General features: G+C 35.6%; 1 protein-coding gene across 7 annotated transcripts in view; it reads left to right on the top strand.

Annotated features, from left to right (window-relative positions):
* The window catches only part of LOC150100035 (putative ubiquitin carboxyl-terminal hydrolase MINDY-4), a 376809-nt gene that overhangs the window by 111747 nt on the left and 237719 nt on the right, over positions 1-27343 (top strand). For 5 of the 7 annotated variants that reach the window (XM_090402888.1, XM_090402893.1, XM_090402891.1 and 2 more), the window contains exon 9: positions 9017-9115. In XM_090402888.1, the coding sequence (XP_090259014.1) occupies positions 9017-9115 (99 nt within the window). The remainder of the gene's footprint in view (positions 1-9016; positions 9116-27343) is intronic. The other 2 variants (XM_090402889.1, XM_090402887.1) reach the window with 1 other exon arrangement.

Raw genomic sequence — 27343 nt, 5'->3', positions numbered from 1 at the left:
GTGGTCACTTTCTGTGTTAAATCTATTAAGCACTTCGGTATTATTTATTATATATCTTCTGTTGGAGAGGATGAAGTCTATTTCATTGTAAGTTTGTCCATTTGGGCTTCTCCAAGTCCATTTTCGGTTGATTTTCTTCTTGAAAAAGCTGTTCATAATAAAGAGGTTATTTTCTTCTGCAAATTCAATAAGTCTTTCTCCTCTTTCATTCCTCTGTCCAAATCCAAATTTACCAGTGGAGTTCAGATGGTCATCTCTGCTTCCAATTTTGGCATTAAAGTCACCCATTATAATTATGTAGAATTCTTTAGAATTATTTAATGTGGATTCTAATGTTTCATAGAAATCTTCTATCTCTTCATCTGGATGGTCCATAGTTGGGGCATATACTTGTATAATTTTCAGTTGGTATCTTTTATTTATGAAGAGACTTAGTTCAGCTATTCTTGATGTTATTTTATTTACAAACAGGACATTGTCCTTGATTGTTTTATTTATTAGGAATCCTACACCACCAGTTGAGTTTCTGTCACATTCACAATGGTAGAGTAGATGTCCATCTTTTAATTGCATGAGAGTTTCTTCTTTCCTTCTTATCTCTGAAAGGCCCACAACGTCCCATTTTATATGTTCCAATTCCTTCATCAGTTCTTCCAATCTATCATCATCCCATAGAGATCTGCAGTTATATGTTCCTACTAATATCCTTCTATCATTGTGCACTGTAGGTGAACTCATAGCTAGTGGAGACTAGCACATTTTTCGACCTAGACCCTCAGCCCAAGTTCAGGACACACACAGTTGCCCACAATTCCAGCCTATTCAAATCATTCTGCAAGTACTGCATATAAGCAGCACTTCTGATTACCCTACCTATCTTTTCATCATCAGCAAATAGCTGTATGTCACATGTCAAATTCTTTCCAATGTCATTAGTGTACGGACTGAATAACAGTGGACCAAGCACCGATCCTTGTGGTACCCCACTGGTTACCTTGAATCTTGCAGATTCACCCCTCCCCCTCCATGTACCACTTTTTGATATCTGTCAGTCAGCTATCCTCTTATCCACACTAATATTTTATAATCCATAACCATATTCTCCAATTCGTGCAACAGTCTTCCATGCCATATTCTGTCAGCCTTAGCAAAATTCAAAAGTATCATGGTTTATCCATTTCCATTTTCTAGTTCAATGGCAATGTTATTAAAATGAGAGCAAGTTGCTAAAACCCATGCTGTTCATTGCAAAATAGAGATTCTTTGTCAACCCATTTCTGAATGCGAGCTCTAACCAACTTTTCCAAAATCTTCACCACCACCACCAGTCCTGAGCTATTGATTGGTCGATAGTTGGATACATTGGTCTTTGCCTTGCTTTATAGTTCAGCATGTAACCTTTCCTGAATGGAACATTCATAAACTTGCCACTTCCCAAGTGAGTACTGCATGATCACTGTCACCAACCAGAGGCAGAATAGTTATGTCTTTAATTGAAACACCCTCTGATACTATAATCAAATCTAACACTCTTTGACCTCGAGTTTCTTCTGTCACATGCTGCTTGAGAAAGTTGTCTTGCAACAGCTCAATAAATTCAGTTTCATTCTTCTCATGAGATTTAACTGCTACCCAATCAGTGTTTGGATAATTAAAGAATAATTACAATTACTCTTTTTGTACACATCATCTTTATTTGGTAATGCAACTAGCAAGCAATCCACTAGATCTGTAACAACACCCCACTATGTATTTGATTTTGTAAGACTACCTCATACCAGATGGCTTCAAATTCACTGCCATATGAAAAACTGTTACTAGTATTACCATACAGGTCTGAATGCTAACTGGATTTAAGTCATTCAATATCATTAACATATTAGCACACCCTCTCCTGTGTGTCTTTCCTAAAAATACTGTACCCTTGATAAATACACTTGATACCTGTTTCTAATGGCTAGGTCTCACCAATGACTACAATCTGAGGTCTCAGTGTATTGTCCAAGGAAACAAACTCCACCCTTTTGTTTTTGATACTCTTAGCATTTGTATATAAGCATAATAAGATACCTGCATGCTCTTTTGTATATTTTTGTTTGTTGTCTGTGTGACACAGTTGGACAACTTGCAAATCTCTGTACTTATCTAGTGTATTATTTATGCAGACATCTTTGCATATGTTTGTAAGGTCCCAACCAGATGAACAAAAAATCATTCTCCCCTCATAATCGTTAATAATGGGAATGAGCATGATAATGCTCATTCCCATTATTAACACAGTTACATAACACTGTGGCTCTTGCACACATATTTCACCATTACTCCCATTATAATTTAGTTTCCTTGACTCACTGTGTTAGGGTGTCATGCCAGTTATTATTTTTTCAAGACTCCTGATACCAAACTAGACTTCTAAGTCTGAATCATACAGGCTACTGTGATAGTACTACATGAGTAAGTTTATATTATAACTAACTAAATGATATCAACTGTTTTCCTCCTAATTAGTCTTATTTGAGAAATAATTCTCTTATTTGCCAGCACTCCAGTATTGTCAGATGTTATATTACTGTGTTCTAAGCTACTTCTGTCTGTATCAGTCTACCTAGTGCATGGTCTTCTTCTTCTTGATCTTTTATTTGCCATCCTGGTATCAAACATCTGCTTTACTAACTTTTCATCTCTCATTCTGATTAAGTAACCATAGCAGATTAAATGAACTCTACTAACACACATTCTTGAATGTCAGCAATATCCAGTTTTGTCGAAAGTTTATCCATTTGTGCAAATTAAGTTATACTTGCCAAGAAATTATATTCTTTAATCTTTCACCCAAATGTAAGTAAATAAAGTTTGCTCCTGAAGTATCTTCATGACTAGACTACTTGTATACAGAGGCTGTTGACTTTGCATCAATTGCTTCAGTATGCTATAATGTAATGTACACTTCTTTATGGATGTGAATATTATGGATATTATGAAATTGGTCACTACACAGACTGGTTTGGCTTTTATTGAGAGATTGTTAAATTGTGGGGTACACCTACAAAAACTGAGTGATCTACATGATCGCTCTAAATCTCACCAAGTGACCCAAAAGAATCGCTAAACTCATCACCTCTAACCTGATTCACTGCAGGTCAGAACACTCAGCATTGGCTCCCCTCAGTGACAGCCAGATACCTACCACCAAGCAGAACTGCTCTACTCCCAGGAACAAAGACCAGAGATGAACATTATTAAAGCATTAGTGAAAGCCAGACTGGAAGATGTCAATGTTGAATTAGTCAAGAAGTCATATTTTACATATACAAGTAACAAAAAGGAGTATCACCTGGTTATTAAATTACTCTGGATCAGAGATAGTCGTAGAAAGTTTTTTGTCCTTAGTTACAAAATAAATTGTACTTGCCAAGAAATTAAATTCATGTTTATTCATTTATGCAAGTGTTACAGTTAATGCCTCAGTATCTCACACTGAGGCATAAGTGTGAGATATGCCTCTATATACCATTTCCTTTCTTTTAAGCATGGTGATCCAAATGCATTTTTGAAAATTATGGAGACAACTACGTGTTTGAATAAAAACTTTAGTTTAATATAACTAAAATCTACATTCGATGTTTCGACCTTTATGTCAAGGTCATCTTCTGGAGCATACAACTATACACAGAAAACAAACCACACTACAATCAAACTGGTTTGTTAGAGTTACTGACCAACCGCTACAACAATTGTTGGCCTGACCTCTGGTGGAAAAAAAAAAATTATACATCAACGCCAGAGTCCTATTATTAGTGTTATCTGTTGGTTGTAGACATACATTGGGCGCAACAACAAGTCTATGTATCTATCTATATACATATATTAACACCATGATTATACATGTACATTCCAGCCAGTTGGTATGGAATGGTTTCTAATACTAGCTGAAGATTGGCTAGAGTCCTGACATGCTGGATCTTATATATTAGGTGGACTGAATGTGTGCCATCCAGATCCTTGGGATTTTCATGCCATCTTTGTTGTTGATATTTGGGTGGTTTATCAGGATTTTGCAGGCTTCCTTAAATTTCCTTTCATACCAGGTTTTTGTGTGGTGTAAAGAGTGGGTGCTTTTCCAGTTGATTTGGTGTAAGGTGTTGAGCACGTGATCTGAGAGGCCTGCTTCACCATAATGGTTATATTTAATGTGTCTAATGTGTTCTTTCTTGTGTATAGGGATTGTCCATCCTGTTTCACCAATGTACGTAAGTTACAGGTGCAGTGGATGCAATAGACTCCAGGATGTGCCAATGGGAGGAGGGGATCCTTAGAGAAGCTGAATATGGTTTTAAGTTTAGTGGGTGGTTTAAAGGTGGCATTGAGGTTATAATGTTGTAGGATTCTGTTGATTTTTTTTTTTTTTTTTTTTCTGATATCCCTTTAATGTATGGGATGGCTATGGTTTTACTGTAATCTAGATTCGTTTTTGTTGTTGTTTTATGGAGTATTTTATAAATAGTATATTTGTTATTGCCATTATTTATGAATGTGTTGCTGATGATTTTTAGTTCTTGATTCAGGGCTTGCTGGTTAGAGCAAATTGTTGTAGCTCTGTTTTTAAGGGTGTTAATGACTCCATATTTTTGTGATGGGTGGTGGTATGAATTAGTATGTATGTATTGGCCAGTGTGTGTTGGTTTTCGGTAGACCATGAAGGGTAGTCTGCCTGAAGGAAGACATGTGACTAGTATGTCTAGGAACGGGAGCGAGTTTTGATTTTCGATTTTGATGGTAAATTGTATGCCTCTATATACCAGTTTGTACATGAAGATACTTCATATGCATACTTTATTTGCTTACACTTTGATAAAGGATGAAACAAGAATATAATTTCTTCCATCCATCTATTCATTGGACATCATCATCAGATGCCATAGGGTCACTCTGTTGCTCGGTGATGTGCCAAATCAGGCCTCACCAGGTGGCTCTGTTGTATGCTTTACTGCAGGCTTCAACGCTCTGAAAATCAGTCACTCCAGACACCATCCATCCATCCATCTCATTGAGAGTCTACCACTTCCTCTTTTTCTAGGAACTTTATCTTCTATCACTATTCTGAGAATTCCTCCTTTCAGTCTGTCCAAAGTATTTTGAGTATAATTTAATATCAATAAAAAATTAACAAAAAAAAGAGTAAACTAGCAGTATACAAGATAGTTCAAACTCATTTTAACTTATAAATTTGAGAATCAAGATAGAAATTTAATAACTAATCAATAATTAATCCTGTTTTTTTTCCTTTCAGTCACCTACATTTTTTTCCAACTGTAGGTGACTTTGTAGACACTGCCCAAAAAGTATTCCTGGCAAGATTTTTTTTACAGGGTAGTTCACCGTTGCTTTCCCCAACCCCCCAATTTGATCTGGGCTTGAGACCGGCATATGGCTGGTGCGTATTCATGACTGCAATCCATTTGTGTTCATGGGGCCAGTTTGCCTGTTCTAGCTTATGAAAAACCAGAGTTCCTGGGCAAAAAAAACTTCCTACTTCCATATGAGATCAGCTAATTCACCTTTAGTTGAAAGAGACCAGATAAAGGTTCCTCACATCACTGATGAGAATCGAACCCAGGTCTTTCTGACCAAAGGGCTTCGTCTATACTGACTGAGATACAGAGGCTCAATAATTAATCAGACAGGTTTATAAAAAAAAATAGGAGTGAATGTATAGGTGACATCAATGGCATAATCATGTAAAAAATAATGATATTAAGACGTTGTGTAACCTATACATTCACTCCTATAATTTTTTTATAAACCTGCCATATCTGTGGTCTCTGATTAATTATTAATTAGTTTTTAATTTCAATCTTAACTCTCAAATTTATAAGTTAAAATTAGTTTGAACTCTCATGTATGCTGCTAATGTAAAATCTCTTGCATAATTAAATTTTTGTTACATTTTTTTTTTTTTTTGCGTTCGATTTTACAGGGTTTTCTGAATATTTTGAATTTTAGAAATTATGTTGTACTAAAACGAGTAAATAATTTTGCTGTAAAAGTGCAAAAAAATATCAATGTAAATTGTCCTGTATGTAAAACGATAAGTAAGGGATTAATCCAATAATTATTGGGTTAATTCATCATCAGATTATCATGATGATGAAGCAACAACAAGAGGTCGCAAGGTCATATGATGTTAGAAAAAGGCACCAAACAACGGAAGGAACAGAATGACGTCATCACGCTGGCAGCTAATTCCGAAAACAACTTTGTAAAGAACAAAGGACTGGGAATTGTATAAAGGAGGACTGAGACAAACCAGAAGGTCTTTTGGCTTTTTTTTTTTTCTCTCCCTCGTCTCTTGACACCTTTTGATTTTCGTCTCCAGATAATAGGTTCCCAGTGCTGTCTGGTCCCAAGGACATGTTTCAAACATGGGTTTAGGAGAGGTGTAATTCGATAGTTCCGAGGAAGTAAGGACACGCTATGCGAGCGTAGGTACCCACAGAATTCGTGGTGACGACAGCAAGTTCCAGATAGAAATTCCAACACTAGCTTTCCTGGAAACTTCCAGGACTGCCAGAATCTTTCAAACAGCTACAATCACCAAGGAACAGGACACAACGTCAAATCAATTCAACTAAAGGTTGTGCTAACTGATTGGACCGTCTATCCAAGGGTTTATGTAAGTAAGCACTGTTTTGTTAATGACAAGGGCTTACAAATCGATATTGTATGTGTGCTTATAGGGAATTGTATGTAACTAAGTCAATGTCTTTAAGGGAAGTTTAAATGTTAACTTGTTAGTTTAAAGAATGAATATGTGCTTAGTTGTGATATAGGGAACTATTAATTATATAAGTCAAGTTAGTTGGTATTGCAAATTGAGGTAACTAAGCAATGAGTGTATTGAGAGCTTGAATGTAAATATTGCGTTCCTAGTAAGTGAAAGGGCTTAGAGAGATTATTTCTCCTAATTGTATGTGTATTGTACTTTTTTGCTTAGAATAAAAATGTTTTGTTTAGTAACTACCTTGCCTGTTCTCTAGTTAGTGCACTGTCTTCAAAAAATTAGTGAACCTGTGTGCATATTAAATTTTGGTTAGCCATGATTTGTATTAAAGTAAATTTGTGTATAGTTAAAATTTCTTGTTTTCCTCCCTTAACTTACCTCAAACTACATTAATTAAATCAGAATGGTGCAGTCAATAAAAAAATAAAATTTTCTTTTACTTTATTTATATAAAATTATATATACATTTTTTGACTGATTTGTGCGAGAGTTGGTGAGCTGCATATATTAAATAGGCTGCCAATTTTAGGTCTGTTGGGGGGGGGGGATAAAAATTAGACTTGGTAGGATTAACTGGTAGGCGGGTTAATGTCTTATCTGTGTAGAGTTGATAGAAGTTAAGGTGCAGTAAAACTTAGGGTAGTACAAAAGCACAGTTGACGATGACAACCAACTAACAAATAAATTATATGTGTGAATATTTACAAGGGCACAGAGGACACTATCGATATATTTTTACACTAATGTCTTCTTGTATACAGCTTGTGCCTTGTATACTGAAAATGTGATAGTGCATAATTTAAGTCAGTTTATTATAAAAGTGAGTGCTTAACATTTCGAGGATTAAAACTGTAAATAGCCATCAATGTTATTGTAGGGTGTGATTACTTAATAAGACAGCTGGAAGGCAACTTTGACAATTAAAGAAAGTGGAGAATTGATGATGGCTTTTAACCTTGTATCTAATCTCAAAGTGTACCCTGTTACTAGACATCCACTTGGATACAAGGATAGGTTAACAATTTCTAACTTAGCTGACCAAATTGTATTCTGTATTGGCTTAAACCACATGCTACATAAAAGATAAATGTCATGCCAGCTAGGACAGTGCCTGATTATAGTGAATAGTTAACTTTCTGGAACAACTCAAATTCTATAGGATTGAAGATAAGCACCATTAGAAGCATCAGTGGTAAAGAAGTGTTACTACAAATATATTAAAAAAATCTTCCTATGTGGGAGAAATTTCATAGAATAAAGGGAGACAAGAGTAGAACAAGAGGATATCCCTGAATCTATGTAATAAGGGTGTTAGCAAGGAAGCGAGGAGCAGGTTCCTTACATGGAGAATGGTTGGTGAGTGGAATGCATTACCTGAAAGTCTGGTGAGTGCAGTAACTGAATGGGTTAACACACAGTTTGTTGATCTTTTGGCATGCGAGTGTGGACCTCCTACACTGAATCGTTTGACTTTATGAAAGTTTGATATTCTCTTCTTCCTAACATGGAATTTAGGCCATGTGGCCTGTTCTGGTCTCATGCCATCTCTTTCTTGGTCTTCTGATTCTTCTTTTTCCACTTATTTTGTATCTGTATAATATTTTTGGTAGTCTGCTGTTGTCCATTCGATTTAAATGTTCTAGCCATTTTTGTTTATACTGTCTTATGTAGTGATTAATTGGTTTTATTTTCAGGGATTGTAAGATTTCTTCATTTGTTTTGTGGTCCCACTTGGTATATCCAGCTGTTTTTCTGAGGAACTTCATTTCTGCTGTTTGAATTTGTTTTTCATCTTTCCTTTTCATGATCCATGTTTCGCTTCCGTAGGTATTAAGATAGATGATCTCAAATGTCATATATCATGCTTCCTTATTCCACAAAGAGGTTTGTCCTAATAGCAATATTTTTATTTGGGCAATATAATATTATAGTTTTTTTTCTCTATATGCTCTTCAGATATCATGGGCTATCTGCTGCTGAAAACAGTCAAGTTGAAATAATGCTGTTTGGAAGTGTGGACCAAATACATTAATAAAATGGCGATTACATAATCACTTTAAAGCACATTCCTTTTAAATAATGCAGTACTAAGCCGCATATGTTTGTTAAAGGATTTATTGTTAAGTCTGTAAAGCTGCCATTATATTATATTTCATTTAAAAAGTTCAATATATATTCATAGTGGATCTTAGAATCTGAATTCCATATTTTTATTGATTAAATAATGTTTTCAAGTCTTAGGCCAAATAAGAAGGTGCAGATGGAAGCTCTTACAAGAGCTCTGGCTTCTATTTTGTGGCAAATTGGAGAAAGACATCAAGTAGTTCTTGCTTTGTAGGTATATTGTTTTTTAGTTTGTTTTTTAAATGAAATATAACAAATTAGTATTAAACATTTCATTGTTTTTTTATTATTGTTTATTTAATGTGAGATAAGTACAGTATTATTAGTATTCTCTCTAATCTATACAAAATTATCACAAAAGTAATAACAAACAGGTTAACTCCTCTTCTAGACTCAAATCAACCAACAGAACAAGCAGGATTCCGTAAAGGCTTTAACACAATTGCTCATATTCATGCAATAAAACAAATAATAGAAAAAGCAGAAGAAAACTAATTGCCTCTCTGTTTAGCCTTTATTGATTATAAAAAAGCATTTCACTCCATCAAAACTAATGCAATAATCAAAAAAATCTGATTCTGGAATTCCTGGAGAAAAATATATTCTCCAGGAACTCCAGAATCAGGGAGTTCCTGGAGAATATATGGACCTCCTCCAGGAAATGTACCACACTACAACAACAGCAGCAATCCAACTTCACACGAGTCGCAATAAAATATCAATAACATTTATTAATTTATAATAATTTAATAATATAACATTACATAATTATTACATTATATATCATTATATGATTGCATTATAAAATAACATAATTTAATTTAATAATATTAAATATTTAAACTGGACAAACCTTGATTTAAAAATTAATAACAGAAGCTTAACACACATATGCAGATGATATCATAATTTTTGCAAACACTCCAGAAGACTTTAATATAATGATAGAAGACCTCTATCATGAAAGCAGAAAAGTTGGTCTAAAAATGTTGAAAGTTTATTTTGCACTTGATTAGACTATAATAAATTTAGTTTAATCCTTTATCCAAGTGTGAGCAAACAAAGTTTGCACCTGAAAATATCTTCAGGACTGAGGAAAGGTAGTGCAACACCAGGCAACTCAGAGCAAAGGTGGACCAAGCTATTATTACTCCTATCTCGGTATCTCCCATAATGCAAAACACATCTCCTTGTGGATAATGTATAATGTTATGCATTAAGAGAAGGGCCACTACCCAAACCAGTTTTGACCTTTATTGAGATCTCGTCAGTGGCAACCAGGCCCAGAGGTGGAGATACCAAGGCAGAAGCAATGGAGAGGTCATCTTTACCTATAGGAGTTGCCAAAAGGTGTGCCATCTTATTATGAAATTACTCTGGATTTAGAGAAGGATGTTGAAAGTTTATTTTGCACTTGGTTAGACTATAATAAATTTGGTTTAATCCTTTATCCAAGTTAATTGGCAGGTAGTTTCAAGCAGAGCTATGTGAACAAATTTCAAAATAGGGAAATGGACAATGAAACTTATTTGCCTATGGTCCTACAGAAGATTCTTCTAAGGAAGAAATGGAAGAATTTTTAAGTCATTATGGCAAGCAGCTGACATAAAGAAAATGAAAAAGTCATCCTTGTTTGCGATCTAAACATTAGAGTAGGAAATCAATCTTAACAGACATATAGGAAGGTTTTGGGAGTATTTGGAGAAGAGGTCAAAGCTAATAATAGCATTAAGTATCTACTAGATTTCTGCTCGGGGATATGGACTAGTCATTACTAACACCTTGTCCAAACATAAAGATGTGCACAAGTTCATGTGGAGAGAAGATGCAAGAAATAAGAAATGTCCCATTGACTATTTTATTGTTAATAGTTATATATCCATGCTTGTTCAGGATACAAGAGTGTACATAGGATTTAAAATTGGAAGTAACCATCACTTAGTTTTAAGTAGGATAAAAAATGAATATCACATTCAAATGAACAATATGTAAGAAAGCTTTGAAAATAATTAAAGTTGAGCAGCTTTTACATTGAACTGCAGACTTTACTATACAGACATTATTTCTACAATGTCAGGAAAAAAGAAACAGTTTGAAAACAAGAACCAAACCTTGGAGTCTTATGGCAAACTCTGGAGAAAGTATTGGTTGATTCAGCTAGGGAAACGTGGTGTTACATCTCTGTATTTTCGTTTCCTTATTAGAGTACGTATTTAAGTATGATCCAAATTAATCCAGTCTTCTCTATATCCTTCTACCTTAATTTTATATCTTTCTCCTTAATATATGACCTGGTTTGGCTCCTAGGGATATTTCCTCTTGAGAAACTGGCAAATTTATATTTTAACTGTGCCAGCCAGCTTCCTATCACAAGAATATAATTCAGGCTCAGGGAAATATTTCTAGGTTTTAGGCATATACGTTAATCTAGAATTCACACGCCATATATATAGATCTCGGTATCTAATTGCAATTATATAATTATCTAAACTCCTTCCCACTATTTGGTTCTATTTTTCACAAATGGTAGTTTGACACCTCGAATTCAGGCAAGACTCAGGTTCAAATAACAAAACATGTTTATTAATTCTAAAAGACAGGTACATTAATTCTTGTATTAAGTTATCAAAACTTCTGAATTGCTAGCTAAGTGAATGTCTTATGCTAAGCTATACAAACTGTTCAATGCTGATCTAACTTCTTACATAAAATGACATGCAGAAATCATGTAATACAAATGGATAATTAAACAGTGTCACACTCAAGTCGAGTTCCTTCATTCACATTTACTTTAAATAGATATTTCACAACTCATTTCTCTCTTAGTTAAATTTACTCAATTAACAAAGGGTTTTCACTACTTCACTCATATACAAGTTAGAGATTTATCCTATACAATTCTTTTTCTAATAGAATTGGCTGTACAAATTACTCTATCCTGTCAAAGTTCTCTAAAATGTTCTCAGTCTTGCTTTATCAAGACACAAATTCTACCTTCAAACAATCTCAAGATATAAAACAAAAGGATCTTTACTTTACCAAGTCCCTCTGAAGGTCTATTAGCTGCCATGTGTTGCTCAGGTCATCCTTCATCTTGGCTGGTTCTGGGTCAGGTCTCGTGACTGAGTTGTTCCGTTCTCTGCTACTGGACACAAATCAGGAGATGGCTGGAATTACGAGTCTTCTCTGCTCGCTCGGGTGGGTCATTCAGCATTTGGTACCATTCTACATTAGCTGTTGATTCTCGTACGGGTCTCTGCAGAATACCTCTCAGTGCAAGTCATGAATATGGCCGGCTGTCCGTCGACATAGCACCCTCGGCTTGTCCTATCTCCGATCACTCGTCGAGAGTCCTCGATCTCCAAAAATCCTGGAAGAAACAGAAAAAAGCCTAGAGCTTGGCACGTATCGCCTTAAATAACCTTTCTCAGCACCCTCTTTTTCTGTATTGTTTTTTTGCACAATCCATAACTTACATCACCCTTAGGTTGATCCCTTGTTTTCCCTCCTTGCTATTAGGTGTTGTTTTTGAAGAAAAGCACTTACGTCAGCCTTTGGCGTTATGACAGGCACTTGCGGCTTAGACGTGACCGTTGATCCTATTAATAATTTCTTACCTGGCGACTTACAATTTTTTGATAGCTTATTAATACATAAGTTAAGCCATTATTCCTTTACATGAATTGCTAATCTGACATAATTCTTGATTTTAGCTTTCCGTTTGATAGTAAATAATTCCAATACATTATACATACTGATATACACTTTCACATACAACAACTTAGGCGTTTCTCACCTTCCGCTGGTAAGCAGGTATTATGCAAATTTCTTTGTTATTTTGTAAAGCTTAGATGTTAGATCCTGAATGAATAACTTGTCAAGAAGTTCTCCATTCAATATCTAACAGTGGTAAAGTCTGCAAGGATAGAAAATTGAGAGCACCAATGTCGGCACAAGAAGTTAAAGAAGCAATCCTGGACAAGAAGATAGCATACTTTTAGAGTGGTAAATGGGTGGAATAAGCTGCCAGAGTCTGTTGTGGGTGCTAAGACAGTGAGCGAGTTCAAGGCGAGGTATGATAGATACTGTGAGAATGTTGAACAGCTATGTGAACATGATGTTTAGGGCCTCCCTCGATGAGTCTAAGGACTCCTGGAGTAGCCCGTGGTAATAATAATAATAATAATAATACCAAAAGTTCCTTGCAAATCAATTGTCAAATGCTCTAAAAGAATACAGAGAAAAATGTAAGAGAACAAAGCTGTGTGTGAAAGTAGCTAAAGAAAAGTCATGGGAAGACTTTGGTAAAAATATACAAAATAAATATCAGAATGGTGGTAAAATGTTCTGTGGCCTATTGGAACATCTTAGAAATGGAAGAAAGAGTACTGTAAAAGGAATCAAAGATGATAAAGGTGACATGAAAACTGTAGATAAGAATATCCTAGATATCTGGAGTAATTACTTTGAAAGACTGTTAAATGAAACAAGTGACGGAATATTAGTAATTAGGTGTTGTTTTGGAGAAAATTTTCAAGACGAATCAAACAGGTGTACATATCAATAATTGAGGAAGAAAAAGCCATCAGTAACTTGAAGTATGGAAAAGCAGCTGAAGTAGATGATATTTTTTGATTAGAAATGCTTAAATATAATGGTATAAAAAGTTCTGCAATGGCTGGCCTGGTCCGAAGGCCAAATTCCAGATGATTGGAGTAGCCTCATAGTTTCCATCTGTAAAAGAGGGAATAAAGCTTAATGTCAGAATTACAGGATTTATGCAAGCATACTTGTAAAGAGGCAAAGAAAAATTGTGGAAGAGAAACTTAAAGAAGAACAAACTAGGTTCAGGCAAAATAGAGGTCATCAAGATCAGATTTTCACTTTATGCCAAATAGTTGAGAAATCATAGGAATATAATAAGAATCTGTATTTAAGTTTTGTAGATCTGGAAAAGTCATACGACAAGGTGTCCAGAGGAAAGCTTTTCAAAGCACTACAATTATTTGGGGGTAAATAGAATGTTATACACAGCAACATATAGTCTATATTTAAGTTGTACGTTGCAGTTGAAAGAAATACAGGAACATGTTTTAATATAAAATCATGGATAGGACATTATCTCTCTTCTTATTCATCATCAATATGGATCACATTATGAAAGAAAGTGGCATTAAACCTGATATTAAAATTGGAGATATCAGCTTAGCTCTTTGCTTTATGCTGATGATGTTGTTGAAGACTGCAGGGTTATCTGACTAAATTGCAATAACAGTTGTAACAAATTTGACATGAAATCAGCAGCAAAAAGACCAAAATATGAACTTGGCAGGAACATAGAAAATTTCACCTGCATTCTGAATGGAGAACCTATAGAACATGGGTGGCCAACTACTCATTCTTTTGGAACCAAAATAATTCCAGTAAGACTTAAAAGAGCCGCAACATTTGACTGATGCAATGGTACGGGAGTGAGTGTGTGCATGGTGAGGTCGTGATGTGCTTGTAAGAACTACTTTGACTAATTACACACCTAATTTTAACAAGCTTACTAAGAAAATGGATACAAGGAAGGCCTCTTCTAGTAAATAGGTAACTAAAATTATTGTTTCAACTTTAAAATTATTCTAATTGTTCAAAGTAAACTTTATTTAATGAGTTTCGAATTAAACTTTTTTATTTCAGTAATTTTTATTAACCCTGTTTCTCTCTCTCTCCTCTTCTTTTTTTTTTTTTTTTATATTGTTCCTCTTTTTTGTTGTCTCCTCTTCTCTTTTTCTTTATTTTTTCCTGGTAGATCAAAGAGCCGCATGATGTGTGGATGTGAGCCACATGCAGGTCGCGAGCCACACACCCCTGTTATAGAACATTAAAATCTTTCAGCTATTTAGGCACAGTCTTTAGTGAAGATTGCAAATTTAATTTGGAAATATATAACAAATTTATATGAAATGTGTGAGAAATTAGCCGAAACACTAAACTTGTAGTATATAAATGGCATGCAAACCAATTTTAAGTTATTCTTTCTTTTACTTTTAGTTAAACTAAAAACTTCCTTTTAGTTAAACAAATATGAAGGGTACAGGAGAAAAACAACTTCAGTCCAATTTGGCCTTCAGGCCATTATTTGCCATTTGTTTTTTTTTAATTTTTAAGTACTATTTAAATTAATTATGCTTAATATACATGAATGTACCATATCTATTATTTTTATTTTGTTTACTTGCATTTTGACAACAAGGAAAATTTAATTACGTTTTTTTCGGAAGTCAATATCGTGGATTGAAGTTTGTTTTTCCCCTGCACCCTTCATATATTAACACACTAAAAAACAGGGCTTTGAAGATTTGCTCCAGTGAACAAGCACTTAAACATGAATTAAAAGTTATCTGAATACCTTCATGAAAAATGGCTACAAATACCACCTATCAAGAAAATTCTTCACAAGACTCCACTTAAAAAACAAAAATAAACTAAATTACAATAAAACTGTTGCCATTCCATACATTAAAGGTATATCAGATAAAATAAACATAATACTACAGAAATACAACCTTAATGCCACCTTCTTCTGCAAAATTAAAAAAAACTTATTCAACTCATCCAAGGATCTACTTCCAACATTTGAAAAAATAACTACTTAACATTAAAACGCGATTAAATAAAACATAATTTCAATGAAGCCCACTGGCTACTAAGCTATACTGCGGTATTTAGAATTGTAAGATGCTTTCCAGATTCATAAGGAACGCTGTGCATTTGATACTTTACATAAAATCCTATAAAAATAAATATTAAATAGGCATGCTTCTTCAGCCACGTACCAGCACCAAGCGGTACTTAAGTACTAGTACTAATGTCGCAGGTAGATGGCTGAAGCAGTAGTTCATTAGTGCTGTTTAGTGCCTTCCAGATACATCTCGAAGGTTCTCGATACTTCATTATTTTCATATAAATATAAGAGAATCTCATCCACAATCAGTCAGTCGTGAACAGTGTGATATTCGTGTATAAGCGCATGCAGGTTCGTCGTGTCAGCCATAGTCTATTGTGGTTTTATATTGCCAGACTTTTTTCATTAGTGTGAGACATATCCAGTGGATAATAACCGTTACACGGCCATTTTGGATCATTTTTTGGGTTCATCTTCCATCACTATGAGTCTATGAGTAAAAAGTGTAAATCAAATGATCTTGTCGGGTTTTTAATGAAAAGTGGACCAATCTGTAATTTTTTTTCCGATCGACAATAAGCCAGTATGTTTAATTTGTCGTGAGTCAGTGTCAGTATCAAAAGAATACAATATAAATCAACATTATGAGACAAAGCATGCATCGACTTTTGGTCATTTTCATGGGCAGCTTCGTGTGGACCAATGAACCGTCTCCAAGTTGATTTAAAATGCCAACAGCGTACATTTAAAAGGCAGAGGGAAGAGAGTGAAGTGTGCATCAAAGTAATATTTGAAAAAAATTAAAAGCCTTCTTGGACGGTGAGTTTGTGAAAGAGTGTCTCATTGCTGCTGGGGAAATTCTGTGTCCAAATAATAAGGAGGTGTTTAAAAAACCGAGTTTGTCTGGGGGTAACTCCAGCATGACGTGTTCTTCATGACAAGTTCTTTATTGGAAGAACTTGCCAATGACATTAAAGGAACTTTAAAAAAACTGTCGTCTAAATTTATGTCATATTCACTTGCTTTAGATGAGAGAGCACAGATGTGAAGGATACAGCACAACTGGCTATCTTTGTCTGTGGCATTGATCAACAATTCACTGTGACAGAAGAACTGCTAGGGTTCGTACCTATGAAGGGAACAATGAAAGGCACTGATATTCTTGAAGCCGCCAAGAAAACGCTCCAGCATTTCGACCTCAGCTTTACCAACCTCAAGGGTGTGGTAACTGATGGTGCCCCCCTGCTATGGTGGGAAAGAACGAAGGGTTTGTTGTGCCTGTACGGAAAGAACCGGAACTAGAAGGAAAAGATTTCATCCATTACCACCGTTTAATCCGCCAGGAGAATTTGTGCATGAAAACTATTGGATTTGAGAATGTCATAAAAGTTATTGTAACTGTTGTCAGCATTATTAGGGCAAGAGGATTGAATCTTCGTCAATTCCGAGAGTTTTGACCCAAGAGTGCGAAGCAGATCAAGGTGATGTGGTTTATTATAGTGATGTGCGTTGGTTGAGCAGAGGGAAGGTTCTTAAAAGAGTCTTTAACTTAAGGAGCGAAATACGGCCATTCCTACAAACCAAGGGGAATCCGATTGTGGAATTTAATGATCCAAAGTGGATGACAGACTTTGCCTTTGTGACCGACATCTCGTTGCATATGAATGACCTAAATATGTGGCTACAATCCAAAGATCAACTTGTGCACACTCTGTTTGATCTTATCAAAGCTTTTGTGGCCAAGCTCAAACTCGCAAAAAAAGACTTAACTCATTTTCAGCTTCTCGCTGAGTCCAACTGTTTGTCTGTTGATGAATACGCTACAAAATTAGCCGTGTTGCGAAGTGAGTTCAAAGAGAGATTTAGTGATTTTTGTAACCAACAGTCTTCTTTAGATTTATTTTCAATGCCATTCAGTGTCACTGCTGCCGAAATGCCAAGCTCAGTACAAATGGAGCTGCTTGAACTCCAAAACAACTCTTCTTTGAGAGAAAAAGTATTCAATGTGCCCTAGCTTACATTTTACAAAGACTACGTTTCTGAGGAAGCATTCCCTAATCTTCGCCGGTATGCTTTGAAGATGTGCGCTTTGTTAGGAAGCACATACTTATGTAATGAAGGGTGTTGTTTTTCAATATTATTTGTATTATCTCTTGGTTTATTTTCTTATATATGTAATATCTTTTTATCTTTATTCTAATTAGCTGTGTGTGCTTTCTCTCTCTCAGAATCTTCCTTGTTTATGTTATTACGTACTATGTTTATCTACCCTTCGCACTATGAGTCTTATGCCTAAGATACTAGAAAATTTATTTAATTTAGACTGTGCCACTAATATCATTTAATTAGCATAAAACTCAATAATATGGGTGGCAGATTTCTCTGTCTAACACAAATTCCTTGAATAAAACTTTACACAAACAGTCGTGGGCTATTCTTTTACTTAACTTTACGCTTCGACTAGCTCACTTAGTTTCCCGCTCACAAGTCCGATTTATTTAGAAACAGTGCAGTTGTAAATAAACAAACAGCAGCACTCTTTTAACAAAAAAATCAAAACATTTTTATTTACATTACTATGAAATATACACGAATTTAAACATTAGGAGATTGCTTTCTCTATCCATCTATAAAAATTCTTTAGCATAAATTAGAACCTTTTTACTTCAACAATAATTAATCTCTTTAACTCAAAAACTTATTTACTCTCTGCTTACAATTTTCACTTATTAAACTCCTAGTTTACTTACAAAGAGGTTAGCTACCTCTCTGTTAAGTTACTTTTACAAACTTTATATCAACTTCAAATATGCCAATAGATTCTCTTAATGACACTTCTTGTTACTGTTAATCTAAATCTTAATTGTCCAACTAAAACACATTATAAGAGGAATTGTGCAAAGGTATATATAACTTACAAAAGCTCTGTATCGCACATTCAGTCAAAGGTCTTGCACAAAAAGTTCCAAGGCAATTCTCTCATCTCAGATGTTGAGCTTCCTTCAGGAATCTGGCTTCAGAATTACCTCATCGGGAACATAGTGGACTGTGGACTCGTACAGCTCCGGCAATGGTTATTCTCCCACGGCGAAAAGAATAAAACTTCCGAGCGAAGGTGCTTCAGGTAATTTGCCTCGTCTTTTCTCCTCTGCTTGGGCTCGCCAAAAATGCCTGCACGACTGCATCTTTTGTCTTCTGTCTCGAAATAGCTTGAACTGCCGCCAACTGTCAACCAGGATCCCTCTTTCTGGACTGGAACTTTTCCTTTCGGCAATTTGAAGCCCTGTCTGCGGCCTAGAAGCTCTATCTCTGCAACTGCTGGAAGCGGGAAGCTCTCTGGCAACGTCTGGAACCAGGCAGCCTCCCTATGCTTGGCCCTGTCCCTTTTTATTATGCCTTCTCTGAGACCTCGCACAAAGTTTGTAACCCCAGAAGAATTCAGCATGATTCTTTCATCTTAAGTTTCAAGTTCGACCCGCTCTTTGTTCTCTTCTGTGCCTTCTTTTGATTGTAAGTTGCCGGACATCGGAAAGTTGGTTGAACCTTTCAGACAGTCTTTGGAGATGTTTACACACACAGAGCCTGTAAGCCTTTCTCATACATACAAAATTTCATAAACAACCTTTCTTATGCCCCCATGTAGATCTAGTAGATAAAGCTCTGGCTTCAAAACATTGCCTTTGTTTTTAACACTCTAAAAGATTCTTATTAAAGTTATTACAGTTATTACAGTCTTATTAATTCTTATTACAGTTAATTTCTAGAGAGTTATTTACAATAATATCTAATACAAAATATACAGAGACTAAGTAAAAAATTCGATGTAATGTGCTTTGGAATATTTAAGCTACAATCGAGTTTTTACACTTATGTGAGCAATTCTTCTCCAAAATGAAGCATGTGAAGTCCAAGACAAGAACTCAGATTATGGACTAACATCTCGAGAATACTCTGCGCATAGCAACTTCCAACATTGATGCCAACATTGACAAGCTAGTCAAGGAAAAGCATTGCCAAGTTTCCCATTGACATTGTAAAAAATGAATGTTTTCTTCATTAAATTATCTTTTTTCAAGTATTGATTGTATTTACTTATCATGAACTGACTTCTACCTATGCTCTTAAAGCTGAATTTGTTTCTTTTTATAGGATTTTATGTAAAGTATCAAATGCACAGTGTTCTTTGTGAATCTGGAAAGCATCTTACAATTCTAAATACCACAGTATAACTTAGTGGCCTTTGGGCTTCATTGAAATTTTTAATGCGGCGCACACTGTCTGAAAGGTTGAAGTCCCCTGTGTTAGCTTAATCATGTAGTGCTGTTATAGTAGCCTGAACACTCTTTGAAGATACATAAAAAAAAACAATAAAAAAAAAACTGATAGTGATGTGGAAAGGTACCTGTTGTTTACATCACATGGTACGAGTGTAAATTTATGGAGCCTGTGAAATTCTTATCTGACAGGCCTCCAATGTAACAAAAATGTCATCATTGTCAAAGCAGATAAAGGAAATGCAACAGCAGTAATGAACGTAGATGAATTACCTGAGGTATACTCTTACTCTCAATGGGTATGAACCAAAGAAAATAAAAAAATTCTTGATGTCTCTCACAACTGTTTCAAATAAACAGGATTTCAAAAATGCCTTACATTAAAAATGTTTCAGACAAAGTTGCAACATTTCTTCATGATTACAACATTAAAGTGGTTTTTTTCTCAATGTATAAGATTTCAAGGTTGTTCTTACATATATGAAATCCTCTCAAAAAAAAGGAAAAGCTACAAAACAGCAATGCTATCAGAACTTCAAAACTAGTACATATAAACATAGTGACCAGAAAAAAAATGATGTTGTATTAACTACTCTGTAAGCATTGGAACAATGTTATTTGTTGCTATCACATTCTGTGACATAATGTGTGTCATATCTCAGTTCTGTGGTTATTAGATTTTTGATGAATGCAGACTAGAACTGAGATATGACACACATTATGCCACAGAATGTGATAGCAACAATACAAAAATGCTCTTGGATACAGAGCATTTTTGAGGCGTAATTTTTTGTAACTATTTTATAACCAACAGTTATAAGATGATATATATTCAAGTGAATCAGTGATCTGCATAAGGGAGGAGCAGCTATAATACTCCACTCCAATACAAAAATAATCTTATTGAGGGAACGTTATTTGTTCTTAAGGTTTCACAGAAGGCAGAACAAAGCAAAATAAATTTTCAAGTTCTTAGAGAGGACAGCCAATATTAGGGAAAAAAAAAAAAAAGGAAATGCTGGCTTTTGTTGAAGAGATCACCATGAGAGGGCTTGAAGTAGTGCACATGGTGATTTTTGTTGCTGAAAGCAGAGTTCTTTTTTTGGAAGTATTTAGCAATAATTAAGGCAGAAAATATATATTTGTGAGTGTTTGTTTGATTAACTGTTAGAGTTGGAAGTTTTTTCCCACTTGGTTAGACTATAAATTATATATTTAGTTTAATCCTTTATCGAAGTGCAAGCAAACAAAGTTTGCACCTGAAGTATCTTCATGACTTGGGCAGCTCGTGGCAAAGGTGGACTAAGTTCTCATCACTTTGCCACGAGTTGTCCCAGTCCTTCAGGTGCAAACTTTGTTTGCTTGCACTTGGATAAAGGATTAAACTAAATATATAATTTATAGTCTAACCAAGTGGGGAAAAACTTCCAACATCTTTCTCTAATCCAGAGTAATTTAATAATAAAGTGTGACACCTTTTGGCAACTGGCATATGGAAATATAAGTTCTGCATTGCTTCAACTTTGGTATCACCTCTGTGTCTGGCTTCCACTGAAGAGACCTCAATAAAGGTCTCTTCAGTGGTCTGGGTAGTGACCCTTCCCATAATTCATAGCAGTATACATGTCCACAAGGAGATGTGCTTTGAATTATGGGATGCTAAGGAAAGTGATGAGAACTTAGTCCACCTTTGCCACAAGTTGCCCAGTCCTGAAGATACTTCAGGCACAAACCTTGTTTGCTTGCACTTGGATAAAGGATTAAACTAAATAATAATTTATAAGAGTAGTGCGCTTAATTTTCAAAAGTTTAACATTTGTTTTCTTGTACATTGCATGGTGTGTCATGGCACCAATATGCAAAACATTAGTAGGGGATTTTAAAGTGCATGATTATGTTTCCTGTAGTGTGTGAGAAATGTATGGCCTTCGCATGAGAAATTTATGAAGGGGAACATAACTGAAGAATGTGTTTGTTGTGAGTGTTTCATGAATGAATGCCAAAAGTGTGAAGAGAGTAAGAAGAACGATAGTGGTGAGCTGAAAGATAAAATGCACATTAATGCAATTGGCATAGTTAGTGTTACAAGTGGTATGAGTGAAATGGTGGAAAATGAAGAGAATGATCAAATGGTAATGGAAAAGATAGTGCACTTATGTGGATTCTCCACTGAAAAAAATGTGAGATTGAGTGGTGGAGAAATGCCTGATGGATGGTATGACACAGAAGCAAAAGAAAGGGGAGAGAAAGCAGAGTATGGAAGAGCAAACATGTGAGAATAAAGCTCAGATTTTGTATGGTTCATTGATTAGAGAGGTGTTTGAGGTGAGAAAATCATATTTTCCTAATGCTAAGATTAAGGATGTCAGCGATGCTGTAAAAATTCAGAGAGTTAAGGTGAAAAGGTTTGGTTTCGCTGTTACAAGTGATTTAACAGGTGACAACTGTGGTTTCATATGTGAGAAGATATGAAAGAGCTGCTAGTACATGCAAAAAAGAATGTGAAAAAGTAAAAGTTGTGAGTTTGTTGCCACAGTATGGGAATTTGGTGTCAAGAGTCTTGAGAAAATGTTCACTGAGATTTCCGAAGTGCAGAGTCAGGGGAAATAGAACGTTGTGGGATGAAGGGTATTGCAGTTTATATATACTAATGCCAGTACTTTGAAATAAGGGTGAGGAGCTTTAGGCATTGGTTAGTATAACTTAGCCGAAAGTTATAGGCATTAGTAAAACTTGGTTGACTGAGGATGATATGGGAATTGGAATAGAATGCAAGGGGTATGGTGGAATGGTATCTTCAGAGAGGACAGAAGGAACATGAGCAAGGAGGGGTTTTTATAATGATAACAGAGTAATTGAAGCCAATAAATGTAGAAGTACATCAGTAGAACAGATAGAGACTGTTCTACTGATGGAAACTGGGAGAGATAGAGACCAACAGGACAAAATATTTTTGCTGCTATAATCCAGGGGATATAAGTGAGAAGGTAGATGACATATATTGGCAGGTCGAGTAATTATTACGGGGGAATTCAACTATGGGGACATAGGTTGAGAGGAGGAATGGTCACAGGTAGGGAGGGCATGGAATTCATACAGCTGTTGAGAGATGATTACCTGAGTCAACATGTAATGGAGGGGACACAAGGTTCAAGAGTGCTGGATTTGAGCATTACATCAGAAAAATTAACATTAACCAATCTAGCTACACTTGGAGAAAGTGATCATGTAGTCTTGACATGCCGATTGCTAGGCATACAGAATTTTCTGTTAAGAAAGGATATATGTGGAACTACAAAGCCGGTGATTATGAAAAGCTGAGAAGTCAGCTTTCTGTAGTGCCATGACATAAGAATTTGGAGGGGAGAGATGGTGGTGCATGGGAGGTGATCAAGGGATGTTTGACGAAAAGAAGTATAGTCAGAGGGATAAATCAGGTAAGAGTTAGATCGATGAGTAGCTTCATTAAACAGGAATTGTACACAAAAAAAAGGTTGTGGAAGGATTATGAAGAAAAAAGGTTGATTAGCATGAGCAGTGCAAGGAATAGGCAAGAAGGATGATCTGTATGGATACGAAAGGCCAATGCTAATTATGAGAGAAAGCTAGCTGATGAGACCAAAAGAAATCCTTAGATATTCTTTTGATACGTGGCAAGTAAAAGGAGAAATGACTGTGGAAAGATGACTTTAAAAAAATGTTGACGGTTTGGAGGTAATTACTGAGTGAGCATTTTTCAGGGGGGGGGTGCAATCTAGTGATGACGTTGCAATGCCAGATGTGACATATCGATAATATGGCGCCATTTATTAATTATTAAATTAATAATGACAAAAATCCATGTAAAAAAACTAAAACAGTTTAATAAATCAAGTTATCTCTTGTTTCAGCTGATGGCCTGTTGTGCAGACTACACTTTACCATTGTGTAAGTTGAGAATTATTTTTTTGATACGAAAGGCCAATGCTAATTATGAGAGAAAGCTAGCTGATGAGACCAAAAGAAATCCTTAGACATTCTTTTGATATGTGGCAAGTAAAAGGAGAAATGACTGTGGAAAGATGACTTTAAAAAAATGTTGAGGGTTTGGAGGTAATTACTGAGTGAGCATTTTTCAGGGGGGGGTGCAATCTAGTGATGATGTTGTAATGCCAGATGTGACATATCGATAATATGGCGCCATTTATCAATTATTAAATTAATACTGGCAAAAATCCATGTAAAAAAACTAAAACAGTTTAATAAATCAAGTTATCTCTTGATTTATAAATCAAGTTATCTCTTGTTTCAGCTGATGGCCTGTTGTGTAGACTACACTTCACCATTGTGTAAGTTGAGAATTATTTTTTTGACTCCAGGGACTAGGTCTTGATGCTTGGAGACAGATCAAGCTGTTTGGCAAGAGATGCCTTAAGACTGTGAAGTCTTGAGCCATCTTTCCACTGAGTCTTTCTTAGGGTTTATTTTAATGTTTTTTTGGTCATAATCTTATGAAGCATTAAAAATGTCAAATGACTGTCATTTATGGATTATCCTTCTTTCTGAATAATTGAGTTTATCTGAATTGCTATTGGAGCATCATGATACCTTTTCTGATAGCTGTAAGTTGACATCACTGGATATCCATGTTTTAAAGGGCAAAGAACTAGAGAGGTTCAGATAAAAGTTTTTTTCAATATTTATTAGATCAGCTGAATGCTAGAATGCTACTTATTTTCATGTCTGCTGAGTGAGACTGTCAATGGGTTCTGTGTTTATTACATCTGAAGATTCTATAATCTTCAGCTGATTTGACTTTTTGGGGAGTGAACTCAAATTGTTGAGGCAAAATTTACATAATTTTCTTTGCAGAAGAAAATCAACTCAGTTGGATGATCTTTTGGAGACTAATGAGGAGAACTCACCTGAAATGCTTTGGGGAAGGAATCAAGATTATAATACAGGATACAGCCAAGAAGTATCTCGGCCCAATAAGAAAACCAAAGACATCTACAGATATCAGATTCAACATAGGATCTAATTGAAAATAGGCAGATGAAGAAACAAAGAGACACAGGGACTAAAGAATATAAGAGATTACATAGAGAAGTTAGAATAGCCATAAGGTAGGACAAGGAAAATTTCTATACTAATAAATGTGAGGAGGTAATAGTTCCAGATGAGGAGGCACAATTCTGAAAGGATGTTTCGTTTAGTTCATGACCTGAAGACAAGTTTAAGTACAAATTGCATGTCAACAAAGACAGTAATTGAGCAGTACTAACAGAAGAACTAGAAATCAAAAACAGATGGAAAGAATACTGAGGAACTATAACAGCAGAGAGGATAAGGAAAATTTGGAGGAGCTCTCTCACCAAGAAAATTTCTTTTGAAACCTTCTCTTAGGCATGATGTTAAAAGAGCAGTTAAACAGCGCTCAACAGCAATAAGGCCCGTGGTGGATGGAATCCCAGCAGACTTAATTAAGGCCACAGTGGATGGAGGGATAAGAATGTTTCATAGATTTGATTACAAGGAGATATGGGAGACAGAATCATGGCCTAGAAACTGGGAGAAGTCGGATTTCTTATACCACTACATAAGAAGGGAGATATGAACTATTGCAAGAACTATAGACCTGTTAGTTTAATCTCTCATGCAAGCAATATTTTATTAAAGATCATTCTAAATAGGTTTGAGGCCAAAGTTGATGCAGAGATGCCTGAGGATCAAACAGGTTTTAGGAAAGGTAAGAATACCAAACCTATCCTTTGCCTTAAACAGATCATATAAAAGTAAAAAGAATTTAGACTCCTTATGGTAATGTGTTTCATAGACTACTCAAAAGCTTTTGACTGTGTTCAGCATATGAAACTGGGAAGTAATGAAAATAATGGGTTTTTCCTCAACACACAATCAGGTTGATAGCTAACTTATACAGTGAGCAAAAAAACCACGGTAACAACGATGTTGTATTAACTGATTGGCTTCAGGTTGGAGAGTCAGGTAAGATTTCCTACTTTCTCCTCATAAGTGTCTATGCTGAGGACATCATGCATGTAGCACTGGATTAGCTTAATACAGAAATTAGGATAGGTGGTAAGTTGATCAGTAATCTGAGGTGTGTTGACGATACGGTACTCTGTAATGACAAGAAAGACTAGGACAAATTATTGACATAGTTAATGAGATCAATAAGAACAGAGGACTTCACCTCAATCACAGCAAGACAAAGATTATGGTTCTCAAAGGAAACAGACAGAGAAGTTCCTGAGAAACAAGTGTACCTTAAAGAATTGAGGAAATCAGCAAGTTTGAGTATCTGGAATCCATTATTAAGGTGAAGAATTGCTGTTACATCAGAAGAAGATTAGGAATGGCTAAAACAACAGTCAGAGACTTGTCTACAATCTGCAAGGATCGATTTATCTCCATAGAAACAAAGCTGAGGATTTTGGATGCTGCTATTTTTTCAACAGCAGTTTATGGATGTGAGACTGGAACCTAAACAAGTCTGATAGGAAATGGATAGCTGTTTTTGACATGTGGCATTACAGAAAACTATTGAGGATGTCATATACTGAACGGATAGATAGGTGCTCGAAAAGATTGGTAGAACTTTAATGCTCCTTAAGGATATTGACAGAACAAAGTTGAAATACTTTGGACACATTGAAAGGATGGAAGGAGGAATTCTCAAAACATTAATACAAGGTAAAATTACTGCAAAACAGGAAGGGGTAAACTGTCGATGAGATGAATGGGTGGAGTGACTGATCTTCAGAGTCGAAACCTTCAGAATAGCATACAACAAGACCACCTGCCAAGGACTAGTGTGGCACATCACCAATCTGAGTGACCATATGTCATCTGTTGATGTCTAATGGATAGATGGATGACAACTCAGATTGTTGAGGAGGAAAAATTTCTATCTTTTAACAGTGCCCAAGTTGTGTCCTAATAAAGTTGATCTAGTCCTAAATTGGATTTAAAGCCAGGGCTTTTTCCTCACTAAGTGTCATGTTGTGAAGCTATTTATCCATTTATCCATATCATATAAATGAATGTAACTACAGTAAATATGCAGTATATACACTGCTTGAAAAGACAGCAACAGACCCCCCCCCCCCATAGGCAAGGTGCATCATGCCATGTAACGAGGTGTGTTTGTAGCTGTATAAATTGGAGGAATATAATGCTCCCATACTCTTCCATTTCACCCAGACACAGTTGCACTGTGTCTGGGTGAAATGGCTGTGAAAAGGGAACTGACAGAGTTTGAAAGAGGCATTGTGATAGAATGCCATATTACAGGCCTATCTGTTTGGCAGATTGTTGACAAATTAGGCCATCTCAGGTCAACAATCAGCAATCAACTCCACTACACTCAACGAATGTGATCGTAGAGTACTATGAAGGATAATATGTAAAAACCGCATTTGTCAGTTGATCCGTTGAATGCAGAGTTCTAGGCATCGACTGGAACGAAAATCTGCAGAAAAACATTCAGAA

This window comes from Typopeltis vanoorti, chromosome 13 (genome assembly GCF_054136105.1).
Source record: "Typopeltis vanoorti isolate ZY-2024b chromosome 13, IOZ_Tvanoo_1.0, whole genome shotgun sequence".
Classification (NCBI taxonomy): domain Eukaryota; kingdom Metazoa; phylum Arthropoda; class Arachnida; order Uropygi; family Thelyphonidae; genus Typopeltis; species Typopeltis vanoorti.
The sequence above is the reverse complement of the archived record's forward strand: the minus strand, read 5'-3'. Positions and strand labels throughout refer to the sequence as shown.